Source organism: Phocoena sinus, chromosome 14 (assembly GCF_008692025.1).
Source record: "Phocoena sinus isolate mPhoSin1 chromosome 14, mPhoSin1.pri, whole genome shotgun sequence".
NCBI classification, from domain to species: Eukaryota; Metazoa; Chordata; class Mammalia; order Artiodactyla; family Phocoenidae; genus Phocoena; species Phocoena sinus.
The window spans coordinates 89,670,718-89,686,482 of NC_045776.1; the positions used below are offsets into that span (position 1 = coordinate 89,670,718).

The window sequence follows — 15,765 nt, forward strand, 5'->3', positions numbered from 1 at the left end:
GGTGCTGCGCCTGCAGGTGCCGATCGCAGGTACACGCGAGAGGGCTGGATGTGGTTTCTTCCTAGCGGGAGGCGGCGCCGCCGTTTCCTCGTCTCCTCGCCGAGGCGGACGGTTTTCATCAACAAATGGTTTTTCTTCCCTGTGGTCTCCCGGCCTGAGTGATCCCCGCTGCCACTTGGATTCGCTCGCCTTCGCGTTGGTGGGATGGGACCCTGACGCCCGTACGCGCCGGGCGGTGGTGGGGAGTTTGAACCACATATTCTCAGCGATGCAAAATAAGATTTCTTCTGTTCCTGTTTTTTTGTGTTTTTTTTTCCCTTCCCAACTGGGGCCAGATGTTTAAAACTTTGCATATGGCCTTCCCAGCATCTGCTAAACGTGATCATGCTCTTTTCCGTTAGAGTAGGAAATTTCTTTACAGTAAATGTCCTAACGTTCCTAAAAGACATCCAACATGGTTATACTGGTTTTAAAAAATATATACTTCTGGATTCTATTCGTGGATATTATAGAAGTTATATGCTGCAGACATTGATGAAGTGGGTATACTTTTAAGAAGTTTGGTGGCAAAAAGGGCTGGATCGATTTCTATTTCTGGCTCCAGTCTAAAAATATTCATTAAAAAAACTTTTTACTTATTGAGACTTATTTTGGCAGTTATTTTCCTCAGAATTGCCTGTCTTATCAGTATTTTCAGTGTTTAAGATCCAGCAGGTTCGGCATCTCTAGCTCCTGGCTTCCTGATCATCAGTTGTTGGGTTTTCTTTTTTAATCAAATAGATTAATTGAGGGTGTGTGTGTGTTTAACCAGTTTTACTTTTCAGAGATAGCTCATAATTATTATATTTTTATTTTCTTTTGACAGTTAAACGAATCAAATTTGTACATAAACTAACACCTGGTATGAATGTGAAAGATGAGGTTGACATCAAAATTACCTAGATCCCACCCAAAGTATATGGAGAAGGTGAAGAATTTAAGTTCTATCTTTACTTCATATACAGAATATACTGTTAAAGAAAAAAATAAGAAGTAAAAGGGAAGACAGGTTGTCATCCACAGTGCTAGCTAAAAAATATTAGTCACCTTACCAGTGTTGACTAAAGTTAACCTGGGACATAAGTAGCACAGCCCCTTCCTGCCCCTTTTTAAACTACCTCAACGCTGCAGTAATTTTCTTCGGTGACCTAACTAATCTCCTCTTCTCTTGTTTCATTAAAATTGTCCCTCTGTCTTGCAAAGCCTCCTGGACAGTGGATGGCACACATTCCTGCCCTTCTTGAAAATTGTTCATTTGTTCTTTCATTCCCTCTCTCAACATATTTCTTGAGCTCTTAGCATGTGCCAGTCACAGGGCCAGTATTTGAGATATATATCATAAGTTAAATGATTAAGTCTGCTTATCAGTATTTTATATAAACATCGCAAACTTTTATTTAGGACAAAATATAAATAGTATTTACATAGATACAAGGTGTACCTTCTGGAAAAGAGATGACAAAGTATCTTATTATTTAACTGCATCGCCAGCGTGTACAAGAGATTTAGTTAATATCAATGAGTTTAGTAAAGGGATGGAAAGAGCATATATATTAACAGATTGCTTAACTGTCCTCAGTAACAAATTTGCAAATACCTTTGTAGAAGAAAGTCTGTTCACAACAGGAAGAAGATACCTAGTAATTTTAACTAGAAATGTATCTGAATAATAAGAGAAAACTTTAAAATAATCCTAGTCATAAATAAGAATAAAGGATGAGTAGGAATGAGAGCAGTTCTGTTTATGGATTAAATGCACTTGTCAAGAAAATATTATTGGGATTGTTTTTTTAAAGAACCCCATGCAATTTGTTCTTTCTTTTATGTCTCCATCTTCTTAAAAATGTTATGAAAGTGACTCTTCCCTTTTCCTTTTAATTAGATGAGAAAATGTTTCTGTTAAAGGAAAAATACTCCTAGAAATGATGAGTTCCCTTGGTTTTCATCACATAATTCAAGCACTGAAAGCTTAGTAGCGTATAGTTTAAAAAACATTTTAGTTTAAAAAATTTTTGTTTTAAGGAAAAAGAAGTTTCATAGTGTGATATCTCCGTTTTGCTTACAGTAGACTGTAAAAAACCTGTAGTTCTCCTTATAGCATGACTCAGATCAGCCAGGGTCTTAAATCTTCTGGCTCTGAAGCAAGGTCAGGACTGGTGTGTCACCGGCTGTATATGCATCTCTGGCTTAGAACCGACACCAGGAGCATAATTTTTGCCTCTTTCCACACAATACCTTTCTGCTGTCTCATCCTTACCTTTTCTGGTCAATATTTTATTATGAAAAAGTTTGAACATACAGCTAAACTGAAAGAAGTTTACAGTGAATACTTGTAACCTCCCGACCTAGACTCTACCATTAACATTTTACTATACTAATTTGAACATATATCTGTCTGTCCCTTTCTTCATCAGTCCCTCTTTTTTGGGATGCATTTCAAAGTAAATTGCAGCCATCAGTATGCTTTCCTGAAATACTTCTGAATGCATGTGCGTTGTTAACCAGAATTTAATGTTTGTTTCGCTTATGCTTTTGATGTGAAATTTACATAAAATGAAATGCACAGCCTGAGAGTGTCCGTTTGTTGAGTTTTCACAGATGCACAATCTTTGCGGAGTATGGCTTTGCTGTCTCTGCTGCTGGGTCCTTTTGCTGACGATCCCTTGTCCTTCACAGATGCCAAATACCAGTGAACTTATTCAGAACCTTAAGAGATCTGTTCTCTTTTATTAAGAATTACACACTCCATATGCCCAAGCGAAACGCTATCCCCGAGAAGGTCTCGCCAGTCCCTGGGCGCTGGTCCTCAAGCACTGGGTCTTCTAGTCTCCATTGCCTGCCCTGAGGGCAGACATCTGTACAAACCACAGGTTATCGCCAAGTGTTTGACAAGTGCCGGAGTGAACAAATACAAAGCACTGTGCTGGCCTCTTTCCAGGTTTTAGAGTGAGGTTATCCCAGTTCTCAAGTGGTTCTTCATCTTACAGGGAGGTGGACAAATGAGCCGGGCGTTGAAGTGCTAGGAGCGTGGGCAAAAGGCCCCAGGGATTTTCTCTGGGACGATGGGAAGGCTTTTGGAAAAGGTAGCATGTGAATGAGGCTTAGAGAACATGGGGCAAGTGCAGTAGGATTGAAGGTTGAAAGGTTGTCAGGGCCCAGAATGTGGATGGTTGTGATCAGAGCTGTGCATGGAACCTCTGTGCCTCGATGGTAACTTCCATAGCCTTCTTGCTGGTGCTGGAAGCTTCTTTCAGGCCATCTCCGCCCTGGTGGTTGGCAGAATAGCAGCTCTCAAGACATCTGAGTCCTAACTGCCGGAAGCTGTGCCTGTATCAGCTTATTGGCAACAGGAACCGTGTAGATGTGATTCAGTTGAGCACCTTGGAACGGGGAGCCTGCCCTGGGTTATGTGGGTGGGACAGGGGGGCAGAGGGTGAGGGTCGGAGGACTTGTGACATCGGAGGCGGCAGGGCACAGGGGGCAGTGACCTTGCTGCGGGCTTCCTGCCTGCAAGTCTGGTCCCTCCCTCCGAGCTGTTGAGCCCACCCCTGCCCTGCTTCACGCCCACAGACACGCCCAGGTCCCCATTTGATCCTACCACCTCTTCTAGCTCCGCCCTTTCACTGCTCTTCTCGCCTCCAAACTTTTCAGCCCTATTGTGGAATTTGTCTGCTGTTCCCGCTCTAGTGAACCTTCATCTAGCCAGTCAGGGCACTAGAATCCCTAATTCATCTGAACTCTGTTAATCCTCCCTTCCTTGAAATTCTCCCTTCTGGCTTCTGATATACATCTCTACAGCTCTTCTACAGATCTGTCTGTAGATCTTCTCATTCTCTGGTGGATCTTTCTCTGCTTCCTTTTTGGGCTTCCTTTTCTCCTCTGTTTTCTTCCTAGATACTAATTTATCCCACAATTTTTTTCCCTTTTGGATCCCCATGATTTTTTAAAATTAATTTATTTTTGGCTGCGCCAGGTCTCTGTTGCTGCGTGTGGGCTTTCTCTAGTTGCGGCGAGCAGGTGCTGCTCTTCGTTGTGGTGTGCGGGCTTCTCTTTGTGGTGGCTTCTCTTGTTGTGGAGCACGGGCTCTTGGCGCGCGGGCTTCAGGAGCTGTGGCACGCGGGCTTCAGTAGTTGTGGCTCGCGGGCTCTAGAGCACAGGCTCAGTAGTTGTGGTGCACGGGCTTCGTTGCTCCGCGGCATGTGGGATCTTCCTGGACCAGGGCTTGAACCCATGTCCCCTGCATTGGCAGGCGGATTCTTAACCACTGCGCCACCAGGGAAGTCCCTATCCCACAATTTTCTGGTCCTACAGTTTATTTTACTCTCCATGGTATCTTTGGTTGATTTTATACACTGCCATGGTGTCATCTGATAATGCTGTTACCCAGCTTTACCAGATGTTCTGTCTCCTGGTGAGCTTTATAGGAATCATGTCGCAGGGATGTATAATCTCCCTTAGACCCCATCTGTCTCCTTCACCTGCATCAGAGTAGATGAATACATCACCCCCAAATCTGTGACTAAAGATGCACCCCCACTCCCCGTCAAGAAGTTGTTCTGTTTGAGAATATAGCTGTGCAGCTTGAGTAGATCCAGGTAGAACAGAAATGCGGATGGCGGCTGATACAGCTGGATAACCCTCACATCTAAACGGGTCCTTCTCCCGCTCCCTTGTCTGGCTCATGCACCGTGTGCACAGCCAATCCTACCCCCAGACATTATTGTCCATTCTGTCACCCAGAAACCTGGGGTCACCTTGAACCCTTAACCCGTATTCCCATCCACATCTAATCAATTCCATTGCTGCGCTCCTTTGTGCTCCTGTATTCTGGATCACAGTTTCCCTTCTGCCTGGTTTCTTTGCAGGTGTTTCATCCCCCTCTAGTCCATCACACAACTACCTCAAAGGCAGACACATCTGTTGTCATTGCCCAGCTGACAGCATGTAGGCAAGAGTCTGTGTTTCTGAGGATGGCACTTTGGGCCTCTGTGACCTCGACCTGGCCTGTTTCTGACTGCTCCCTGCCCTGCATCACATTCGACGGCCACACTGAGCTTCTCCCCCTACGTCACCGTCGAAGGCCCTGCTTTTGTTCATGGTTCCCCACCCTCGCTTATCTGCCTGAACTCAGACGCGCTGTGGACTCAGCCTTAGACCCCCAGCTCGTGCTCTGGACTCAGCCTTGAGACCCCCAGCTCGTGCTGGCTTCTGTCTGTGCTCCATGGAGGTTGGTTTCTTCAGCTTGCCTCAGCTGCTGAGGGCAGGGATAAATGCTTCGCTCACGTTTTATCCCCTGGGCGTGGGACACAGCCGGGATCATAGTAAAGTGTTCAGGAATGATTTAGAAAAATGACAGAAGATCACAATAGTTATCAGCTTACCTGCTGTTTCCCTAAATACAAATGAAAACTCATCCCGGTGTCCCTCCCCTGGCAATATCTGTTGTTACGTTAGAGAAGTCAGTTTTGTTCAGTTGCATAAGAATATCCTTTGTAAATCTGGTGTCTGATGGAAGGATCTGATTACCCCCAAGAAATGGTAGAAACTGAGAATTAAATAGACTCCATGACAGCTGGGGTCAGTGGCTGCCAACCGTGGTGCACGTCGCACGTCAGAAGCACCTGCAGTGCTCCCTCCCCAGGGAGTTAAATGAGAAGCTCTTGGTGGGGGAGGGTGGCGTGGGACCCAGGTATTAATAACTTATTAATATAGGGGAAAGGCCAGTGTGCAATCAGGGCTATAAACTGCCAGTTTAGATAAAGTTTTAAGTAAATTATCTAGAAGTGGGCGTTAAGGGAAATTAGGGTGACGTAAGACTATTTGCTTTAAATCATAAAACAGGAGAGTCACTGGAATGAACCTTAGATGTCCATGTAAACTGGAGTCTGTATATAGTTTGTTTTTTTTCTTTTTAAATAAGATCCTATTGAAAGTTTATCAGTGACCAGAAATTTCCTGCCTCTTTCTGTGACCTGATCTGTTACCAGGTGTCGTTTGATTAATGGTGTCTTATTATTATTGACTTGTAATTGACTTCTTTGTGACTCCACACATTTTTCCTAATTCTGCCCTCTGGAACAACTCAGAATAAATATTATCCCTGTGGACTTCCCTGGTGGTGCAGTGGTTAGGAATCTGCCTGCCAATGCAGGGAATACGAGTTCGATCCTTGGTCTGGGAATATGCCACATGCTGCAGAGCAACTAAGCCCGTGCACCACAAGTACCGAGCCTGAGCGCTAGAGCCCGCGAGCCACAACTACTGAGCCCACAAACCACAACTACTGAGCCTGTGCTCTAGAGCCCACGAGCCACAACTACTGAGCCCGTGTGCCACAACTACTGAAGCCCGCTCGCCTAGAGCCCGTGCTCCGCAACAAGAGAAGCCACCGCAGTGAGAAGCCTGTGCACCGCAACGAAGAGTAGCCCCTGCTCGCCACAACTAGAGAAAGCCCACACACAGCAACAAAGACCCAATGTAGCCAAAAAAAGAAAACATAAAATGTTTAAAAATATGTATATTATCCCTGTTCCACAGGACCTGTAAATGTGTGAAGACCATTCTCTTGCTTCACCCAAGTAATTTCTTATGCAGGCTGGACGTCCGTGGTTATTTCAGCCTTTACTCACCTGGGCTCAGTGAGGGAGGGGCCTATCTGAACAGCCGCTGCTCTGGGCTCAGCCCCTGGAATAGTACTTGGCATGTGGTTCGTGAGCCCTTGGTTAACATCTGGATCAAGAAGGTGTGAACAAGGAACACACGCGTTCATCCCACCTTTCCATCCTGCTGACTGGATTCTGACTCCTGGAAATGAGCCTGTGCTCCTCTGATGATACCCCACAGAGAACACGTGTCTGCTTCTGTGTCTTAACTCCCACAGCTGGTGTGTTCAGCTAAAATTACTCAAGTTTCTGGGGAAGGGTTAAAAGAAGTAAGGACAGACCTGTGCCTGGCATCAGAGACCTCACCCCAAGCAGACATGACCTTGGGCAGGTAGCTGTGCTCTCTGGCTGTACTTTTGTTCAGTTCATGTTGCTTCCTGTCCTAGGGACTGTGGGAGCACAGAGGTGAAAGAACACTAAACCTTCCTGGAGAAGTTAGGGAATGACACAGGAAAGGGTGATGTTTGATCTTGCAGGATGGGTAGGATTTTACCAAGCGGCACGAAAGGGCAGAGCCTTCCTGGCCTAGGACTAGGGCGTGTGAAGAGGTTGGGCAGTTCAGGTGGTACAGCATGGATGGGTGGGTGGGGGGGTTGTAGTTTGATGGGACATTTAGGGCTAGTGAGGGAGAAAAGGGCCCGCCACAGAGAACCCTAAATCCATGCTGAGGACTTGGTCCGTTTTCCTGTGAGTACTGGGAGATCAGCAGAGAATTCTAATCAAGAAGCGCAGCTTACGTGTTTTACAGAGATGATGCTGATGTGGACACTCGTCAGAGTGAGAAAGTCCGGAGGCGGAGAAGCCAAGCCTGAGCCAAGGCCGTGGGATCTGGAGGGGTGGGGGCTAGAGAAACGTCTAGGAGGGGATTTACAGGCTGTAGTAACTGATTGGATGTTAAGAGGACAGGGTCTAGAAAGATACTTGCGTTACTTGTCCCTAGATGTCGTGTATGTTTTTAATTAACAAGCAGATAATCCTTACCGTGTGTCAGGCACTGTTTTCTGTGTTTTACAAATATGGACTCATTTAATTCTCGTAATAACCTATGGTAGGCACTATTTAGTCCCCACTGTACAGATGAAGAGGCCGAGATACTGAAAGGTTAAGAAGCCACCTGTGAGCAGTGGAGCGGGGTCTGAACCTAGGCAGTCTGGCTGCAGAAGCCATGCTGTTAACCAGTTGGGAATATTCACTTGAGGTTGGGGAAGATGTAGGGGCAGAGGACAGAGTGATCTGTTCATTCCAGCCCAGCACTGAGCCTGTCGTGAGCCAACAATGGGATGGACCATGGGGTAAAACGAGTAGGTGTGCTCTGTGCCCTGGAAGTGCCCAGGGGGCCATTGAAACGGCGGAGACTGGGAAAGACAGAGAAGCAACAAAGGGTGACCTACATTTAAGCTAATCATAATTTTAAATTTTTATTAGTATTTTTAATTTTAAAAAATGGATGTATAGTTGATTTACAGTGTTGTGTTAATTACTGCTGAACAGGGAATTCCCTGCGGGTCCAGTGGTTAGGACTCTGTGCTTTCATTGCTGAAGATGTGGGTTCAATCCCTGGTCGGGGAACTAAGATCCCGCAAGCCGTGTGATGTGGCTAAAAGAAAAAAAAAAGTTACTGCTGTACAGCAAAGTGATTCAGTTATGTGTGTGTACATTCTCTTTTTTCATATTCTTTTCCATTATGGTTTATCATAGGCTATTGAGTATAATTCCCTGTGCTCTACGGTAGGACCTTGTCGTCTGTCCATTCTATATATAACAGTTTGCATCTGCTGACCCCAGACTCCCAATCCTCCCCTCCCCCTCGGCCACTGAAAGTCTGTTTTCTATGTCTGTGGGTCTTTTTCTGTTTCATAGCTAAGTTCATTTGTGTCATATTTTAGATTCCACACGTAAGTGTTATCGTATGGTATTTGTCTTTCTTCTTCTGAATTACTTCACTTAGTATGATAATCTCTAGTTGCATCTAATCATAATTTTTTAAGTCATTAGAGAAGACTAAGAAGTACCAAGCTGTATAGAGGAAAACTAAGTGAGGAGCTACCAAAGTCAGTAAAGAGGTTCAAGAACAATTGAGAGGCCAGCGGTGCCTCTATAACAGGTGTCATTGGTGAAAACCAGTTTAGCACTGGTGAGGGGGTCAGAAACCGTAGTGCTTTTATTCATGTACACTAAGTATGGGTAGAATTGAAATGGAAATCCTTAAGATCTCCAGAAGACAAAGGGGGCAAACAGTGTAAAAGAAAGCAAATACAGAAGAGCCATCAACATAAACATATGGAAAATATTCAGACCTAGTATTCAAAAGGTGGAAATTAAAGATACAATCTAAATTTAAAACAAGTTAAAAGTGCAGTGTTTACAGACGTCTACTTCTGTCCAAGATGGAGTAACAGGGAGGGGATTTACCTATCCTCTTGCCCAAACAAACAGCAACAACAACAAAAAGACAAAAGACAGGAAACAGTCGTTTAAAGACATTCGATATCAGACCACAAAGGACAGTTATCCCTGAGAGATGGAAAACCAAGCAGGTTAGCCCTCTGACTGCCCCGGTTTATTGCCTTGAGTGGGTTTCCAGGTTACAGCAGAGGTAGGGGAAGCTGAGAGGGGCTGAGCAGACCCTGAGTCCAGAATGCAGAGCTGAGGCTGGGGAGGGCAGGGCAGCAGCCCTCACAGAGTGCAGAGGGTGCCCTTGAGTGTTCACACAAGGCACACACGGGGGAGGAAGCTGCAGGGAACAGCGTGTGGCGTTCACATGGGGGTTATGGCCATTACTGCTGGCCAGGCGGGAAAGCTCTCCTGATTCCTGGAGCATTGGGAGTGGAGCTCCATGAAGCACTGAAAGGAAAAATACCTGTCTGCTTAGGATCCTATATTTGGCAAAAGTATATTTCAACAACAAAGGCAAGACAACCTCCAGAATGGGAGAAAATATTTGGAAGTTATATTATCTGATAAGGGTTTACTATCCAGAATAGATAAGGAACTACAGTTCAACAACTAAAAGACAACTGACCCGGGCTTCCCTGGTGGCGCAGTGATTGAGAGTCTGCCTGCCGATGCAGGGAACACGGGTTCGAGCCCCGGTCCGGGAAGATCCCACATGCCGCGGAGCGGCTGGGCCCGTGAACCATGGCCGCTGAGTCTGCGCGTCCGGAGCCTGTGCTCCGCAACGGGAGAGGCCACAGCAGTGAGAGGCCCGCGTACCGCAAAAAAAAAAAAAAAAAAAAAAAAAAAGACAATGACCCAATTTAAAAATAGGTAAAGTACTTGAACATACATTTCTCCAAAGAAGATACACAAATGGCCAGTAAGCATATGAACATAATGCAAATCAAAAGCACAGTGAGATACCACTTCACCCCTACTAAGATGGCTATATAATTTAAAAGATGGCACAAGTGTTGGCAAGCATGGGGGGAAGTTGGAACCCTTGTACATTACTTGTATGAAAGTAAAATGATGCAGCCACTATGGAAAACAGTTTGGTGGGTTCTCAAAAAGCTAAACATAAAATTACAGTATGAGCCAGCAATTCCACTCCTAGGTATACCCGTCAGCAGATGAGTGGATAAACAAAATGTGGTAGGTCCATACAGCGGATTATTATTCAGCCATTAGAGTGAACTACTGATACGGGCTACAACATGCATGAACCTTGAAAACATGATGCTGAGTGAAATAAGCCTGACACGAAAGGGCAAATATCGTATGATTCCCTTTTAACCTATAAGGGAAAAGAATCTGAAAAAGAATATATATATATATATATATATATGTATATGTATATATATGTAAAACTGAGTCACTTTGCTGTACACCTGGAACTACCACAACATTGTAAATCAGCCATACTTCAGTAATAAAAGGGATTTTTTAAAAATAAGAGGATTTGATGTAGTATTAGAAGCATTCAGTTCCAAATGAAATTTAGCATGGAACTCTAGAGGTTGCAGGGTGTGGGAGAGGCAGTCTTTGGAGCTCTTTTCTTCCTACTCTTGGGGATTTCGGGCACTATAGGTGTATTTCTGGAACAGTCAGATGTCGTCTGGTTGTGTGGATATATAGGTACAGCAGTTGGTCTGAGGGAATCTAGACTTGCGATTAATGAGAACCAGGTCACAGCACCTCTCCTCAAGTTTCTGCCTTTTCTGCAGCTTCACCTGCTTGGGATCTCCTGTTACTCAGGAAGCGTCAGGAACGAGGAGGGCATGGAGGCCGAGTTGCTAACTGCCCGGTCCCACGTAAGTTGGGCTGCCTTCATTCTTTTTTGTTTTCCAACTGAGAATCCGTTTTTAGTTAAGGGGTCTTAAGGGGTCCGTATCTCAGGCACTTCCTCCAATAGACTAGCACTGTTTGTTTGCTTTATTTATAGCTGTAGTTTTATTTCCTTTCATATCAAAGAAACACAACTTGAACAGAAATGTGTGAAATATTGAGGACTCTGATGAGATGCTCTTTCGTCTACAATGAGGAATGACTGAGCACACAGCAAGCTTTCTCCCTTCAAGATGATGACAGAACTGGGATGTTGGTGCCTTTCTGAGGGATTCTCTGGTCCCTGGTGGTCTTGGGTGTGGGGCTGGTGTGTTAATTCCTTCCTGGGGACTGCCTGTGGAGGAGCTTGGGGACAAGTTAGGTAATTATCCAGGAGTAACTGCAACCAAGATAGGAAGAGCCCCGGGAGAGGGTGGGTCCTCTGGGGACAGAGAGATGGGTGGGGGACCCTCCTTCAGCCTCACTCAGCTTTGCCCCTAGGTGATCCCTCATACTTTACTTCTACGTGTATTCAAAACCCCACCAGAAAGCATAGTCTTTGCTTTTGGCTGTCCTACATATTTTGAAGGATTTACGAGAAGAAAAGTAGTCTACTGTATTTACCCAGATATTTACCCTTTTTCTTTCTCATTCATCATTCCTGAGATTTAAAGTTTCTCTCTTGTATCATTTCCCTTCTGCCTGAAGAATTACCTTTAGCATACTTTTAGAGCAGGTCTGCTGGTAACAAATCCTGTTTGTTTAACTTTCTTTGAGAATGTATTTTTCATCATTCCTGAAAGATATTTTCACCTAATAATTGAAATTCTGGCATGGCAGTTCTTTTCTTTTGGCATTAAAAAATCCCCACTATTCCACTGTCGTTTTCCCTTCACGGTCTTTGATGAGAAATACTCAGTTATTCAAATGGGTTTTTTTCTGTGTGTCATCTATAGATCCTTTTGATGTGTCTAATAAAGGCCTTGCTTCTGTATCTATTGTTTTATTACTATTAAAATATAATCTCTTCTCTATTTTTTAAATGCCTACCAATATTTAGGAAAAATGTTTTGGAAATTTATTTTAGGTCATAAAACATGGCTATGTTGGTCTCTTAAGCGTAAAGTTGCACTTGAGCTCAAGACTGTTTTTCCCTTCTTCTCCTGCCTTGTATTAGGTTCTAATTATTTTACATAAGTGTAGATTAACTGATTCTCCTTGCTTTAGCTGTTTACAACATACTTGATTTAAATGAAAGTGTTTCTGACAGTTTCTAAACTGAAAGCATAACATGGAACAGGTTTCTAGACAGTACGTACTTAATACCATTCCTTTTAGGACTTGTCCAGAATTCAACGTAAATACTACTCACTCCTAGAATGAGTTCTATTCTATCCTGTTTCCCTACCCAAGTGCTATCTGCCTAATCTCTCTTTCTATCAATATTTGGGAAAGGGAGGGCAGAGATATACATCAGGCTCAAATTTGCTTTGTGTTGTAGACACTGGTGACCTTCAAGGACATACTTGTGAACTTCACGAGGGAGGAGTGGAAGCTGCTGGACCCTGCTCAGCAGCTCATGTACAAAGATGTGATGTTGGAGAACTACAGAAACCTGGTGTCCTTGGGTGAGATGGACCTCTGTTTGGGGGTTTTGGGTTCCTCATTGATCAAAAGGTATGGAGAGCCTGAAGCATACATTGGAGTGTGAGCTTGGGGCCAGGGACCTAATTTCTTTGGGGCATGGAACAGGGTTTTCGTACTCCTTCTGCTTTTATGGAAAAAAAAAATTGTTTTGGTTTGTTGAATTTTAAGAAATGTGTGTTTTGCTGCCTCTGTAGCCCTACCTTGTCTACTCTTCAGAGCCCCCCAGGACTATTGAAGGGGTCCGGGGTTGGGGGTGAACTGGGATGCTTCTTTGTGTCCAGCCCAGAGCTCCCAACCCTTGCCCAGTTCTTTATCTTTCACTGGGAACAGGGCATCAGCTTCCCAAGCCAGAGGTGATCCTGCAGTTGGAGAAGGGGGAGGAGCCATGGCTGTTGGAGAGAGGGATTCACCAAGAGACCTATTCAGGTGAGAACCAGACCACCCGTTTGGGGCAGGAGTCCCTGGCGAGAGTGGTCACTAGTTCTCTGCATTTCAAATGTGAGGACTGGGTTTATTTAGCTTCGGTTTCCCCACTGCTAGTCTGCTTTCTAGTCTTGTCACACTTCCATTTGCATTCATTAAAATTATCTTTCTGATGTTTCCATCTCCGGGCTATTGTATAAAGAAGATGTGGCACATATATACAATGGAATATTACTCAGCCATAAAAAGAAACGAAATTGAGCTATTTGTAATGAGGTGGATAGACCTAGAGTCTGTCATACAGAGTGAAGTAAGTCAGAAAGAAAAAGACAAATACCGTATGCTAACACATATATATGGAATTTAAGAAGAAAAAAAAATGTCATGAAGAACCTAGGGGTAAGACAGGAATAAAGACACAGACCTACTGGAGAACGGACTTGAGGATATGGGGAGGGGGAAGGGTGAGCTGTGACAGGGCGAGAGAGAGTCATGGATATATACACACTAACAAACGTAAGGTAGATAGCTAGTGGGAAGCAGCCGCGTGGCACAGGGATATCGGCTCGGTGCTTTGTGACCGCCTGGAGGGGTGGGATAGGGAGGGTGGGAGGGAGGGAGACGCAAGAGGGAAGAGATATGGGAACATATGTATATGTATAACTGATTCACTTTGTTATAAAGCAGAAACTAACACACCATTGTAAAGCAATTATACCCCAATAAAGATGTTAAAAAAAAAATTATCTTTCTGTTTCAGTGCTTGGTTCCAGCCCTGTTCATTTTGCTTTCCTGATTATCACTACTAACTCAAGCATCTGCGTCCTCTTATCTTTCATAGAATTATTCTATTACCTTTGCCTGTCTTTTCCCTGTCCTGTGTCCCTTCCCACAGCCTTTGATCTGCTGCTCTGCGTAAGCTCTGCCGTGGGACCCCATCGCCTGCCCCTGCTCTGAGTTTGTTTTTTGCTGGTTAGCAAATTGCAGCAGAGGCGTCACCAATCCCTGTTGACTTAACCCTCCTTCCTTTCCAGAATTGCTGCTCTCAAAAACACCTGTTTTCTCATAATCTAGCTCTTTATTTAATTTTTTTTTCATTTTAATCTTAATATCTGTAAAATGCAGACCACTGTGTGGATTTCTAGCATCAGTCCTTTCCCCAGCTCCCCTGTGTAGAGAAGATCAGCCTTCTGGGTTAAGAAATGAAGGCAGTGCTTCATCTTCCTCCTGTTCTGTTCTCTCTGAGCGATGCTGTCTCTGACCCCTGTCTCTAAGCTCAGTGCTCTGATGTCTTTCTCCTTAGCCCAGCCATCTGGGGGGGTTGCTGTCTGGACCTTGCTTCTGATGGCCAACTCCATGTGCTAGTGACCCACGTTGGCTCCTGGGGACACATGGCCTCCCAGGCCCGGTGCAGTCTAGGCACCTCGTAATCCTCTGGCACTCACGTCCATTCATGTCAGGCATTTCCCTGAACCTCAGGCTGTGAGTGTGATGTGAATGAAGTCGTTAGCGTCTCGTTAGTCGTCCTCTATGTTTCACCTCCAGTCCTTTTCTGGGAAACCTTTTGGCTTATTAAGTACAAGTTCCTTCTTTTTCTGAGCTTCCACTTTGTTTCTACTTTTAAATGTCATAAATTTTGTTTTTGACTTTTTTTACATTGGGTCTCGTAGGTGACTGTAGCCAGTACCTGTCTCAGGGCAGGTCCCTCAGACACTGGGAAGTACTTGATCAGTCAGCTGCTTTGGGGCCATGGCAGGAAAGACTGTTCTCTGTTTCCTTTCATTTCCCTATTTCTTCCTGTCCTTATTTTTTCCATTCATGTGTTCAGTTTAGCAGGCTTTCCTGGATGTCTGTTGACAAGTATCCAAAAATAACTGACTATAACCAGCAGTTTAAATTTTTAATGGGAAATTTGTTGTCAAAAGAAATACTGAAATTCCATGTATGTGCTTAATCGACTGGAATTTAAGGGAATCTACAAGCTCTGGGAACTTCATTATCAAAATGAAAAGTATAATGGGTGATGGCTTTAAAAACTCGGTTGATGAATTGATTAATGGATGCTTCAGATTTTGAAGATAACACACCTGAGTTATCTTCCACGTTACAGAACACATGGAAGATTTTTAGGACTTTAATGCATCTGTGTTTTCTGTTGCTTTCTCCAGACTTGTCTTTCCATACCCAGCCCTACCCCTCATCACACATGTTCATTCTAGAATTTTCCAGTTGGCATTAGTAGTTTGAAAAACTTCTCCATGGGATTCTGATGCACTGGGTGGAGAAGAGGGAAAAGATGGTATATGTCCTGTCAAAACTCATCAAGGTAGAGGTGTGTGTATATGTAATGGAGTATTATTTATCCTTAAAAAGGAAGGAAATAACTGCAGTTTGCTACAACGTAGATGAACTTTGAGGACATTATGCTGGGTGAAATAAGCTAGTCTCAGAAGGACAAATAGTGTATGATTCCACATATGTAAGGTACTTGAAGTAGCCAAAATTATAAAGATACAAAGTATAATGGTGATTGCTGGGAGCTGCGTTGAGAGGAGATTGGGTCCTTATTGTTTGATAGGTATGGAGTTTCAGTTTTATAAGATGAAAATGGATGGTGGTGATGGCTGTACAACAATGTGAATATACTTAATACTTGAATTGTGCACTTAAAAATGGTTAAGATGGTGCATTTTACGTTATATGTATTGTTTTAATCACAATTTTTAAAAAA

The 15,765-nt window shown here is 44.0% G+C and overlaps 1 protein-coding gene across 1 annotated transcript in view; it reads left to right on the plus strand.

Annotated features, from left to right (window-relative positions):
* Window positions 1–59: 59 nt before the first annotated feature.
* The window catches only part of ZNF268 (zinc finger protein 268), a 70,232-nt gene continuing 54,526 nt past the window's right edge, over window positions 60–15,765 (plus strand). Inside the window, 4 exon segments of the mRNA XM_032603521.1 lie at window positions 60–967; window positions 10,865–10,951; window positions 12,466–12,592; window positions 12,942–13,037. Coding sequence (XP_032459412.1) covers window positions 917–967; window positions 10,865–10,951; window positions 12,466–12,592; window positions 12,942–13,037 — 361 coding nt within the window. The 5' untranslated portion in view covers window positions 60–916.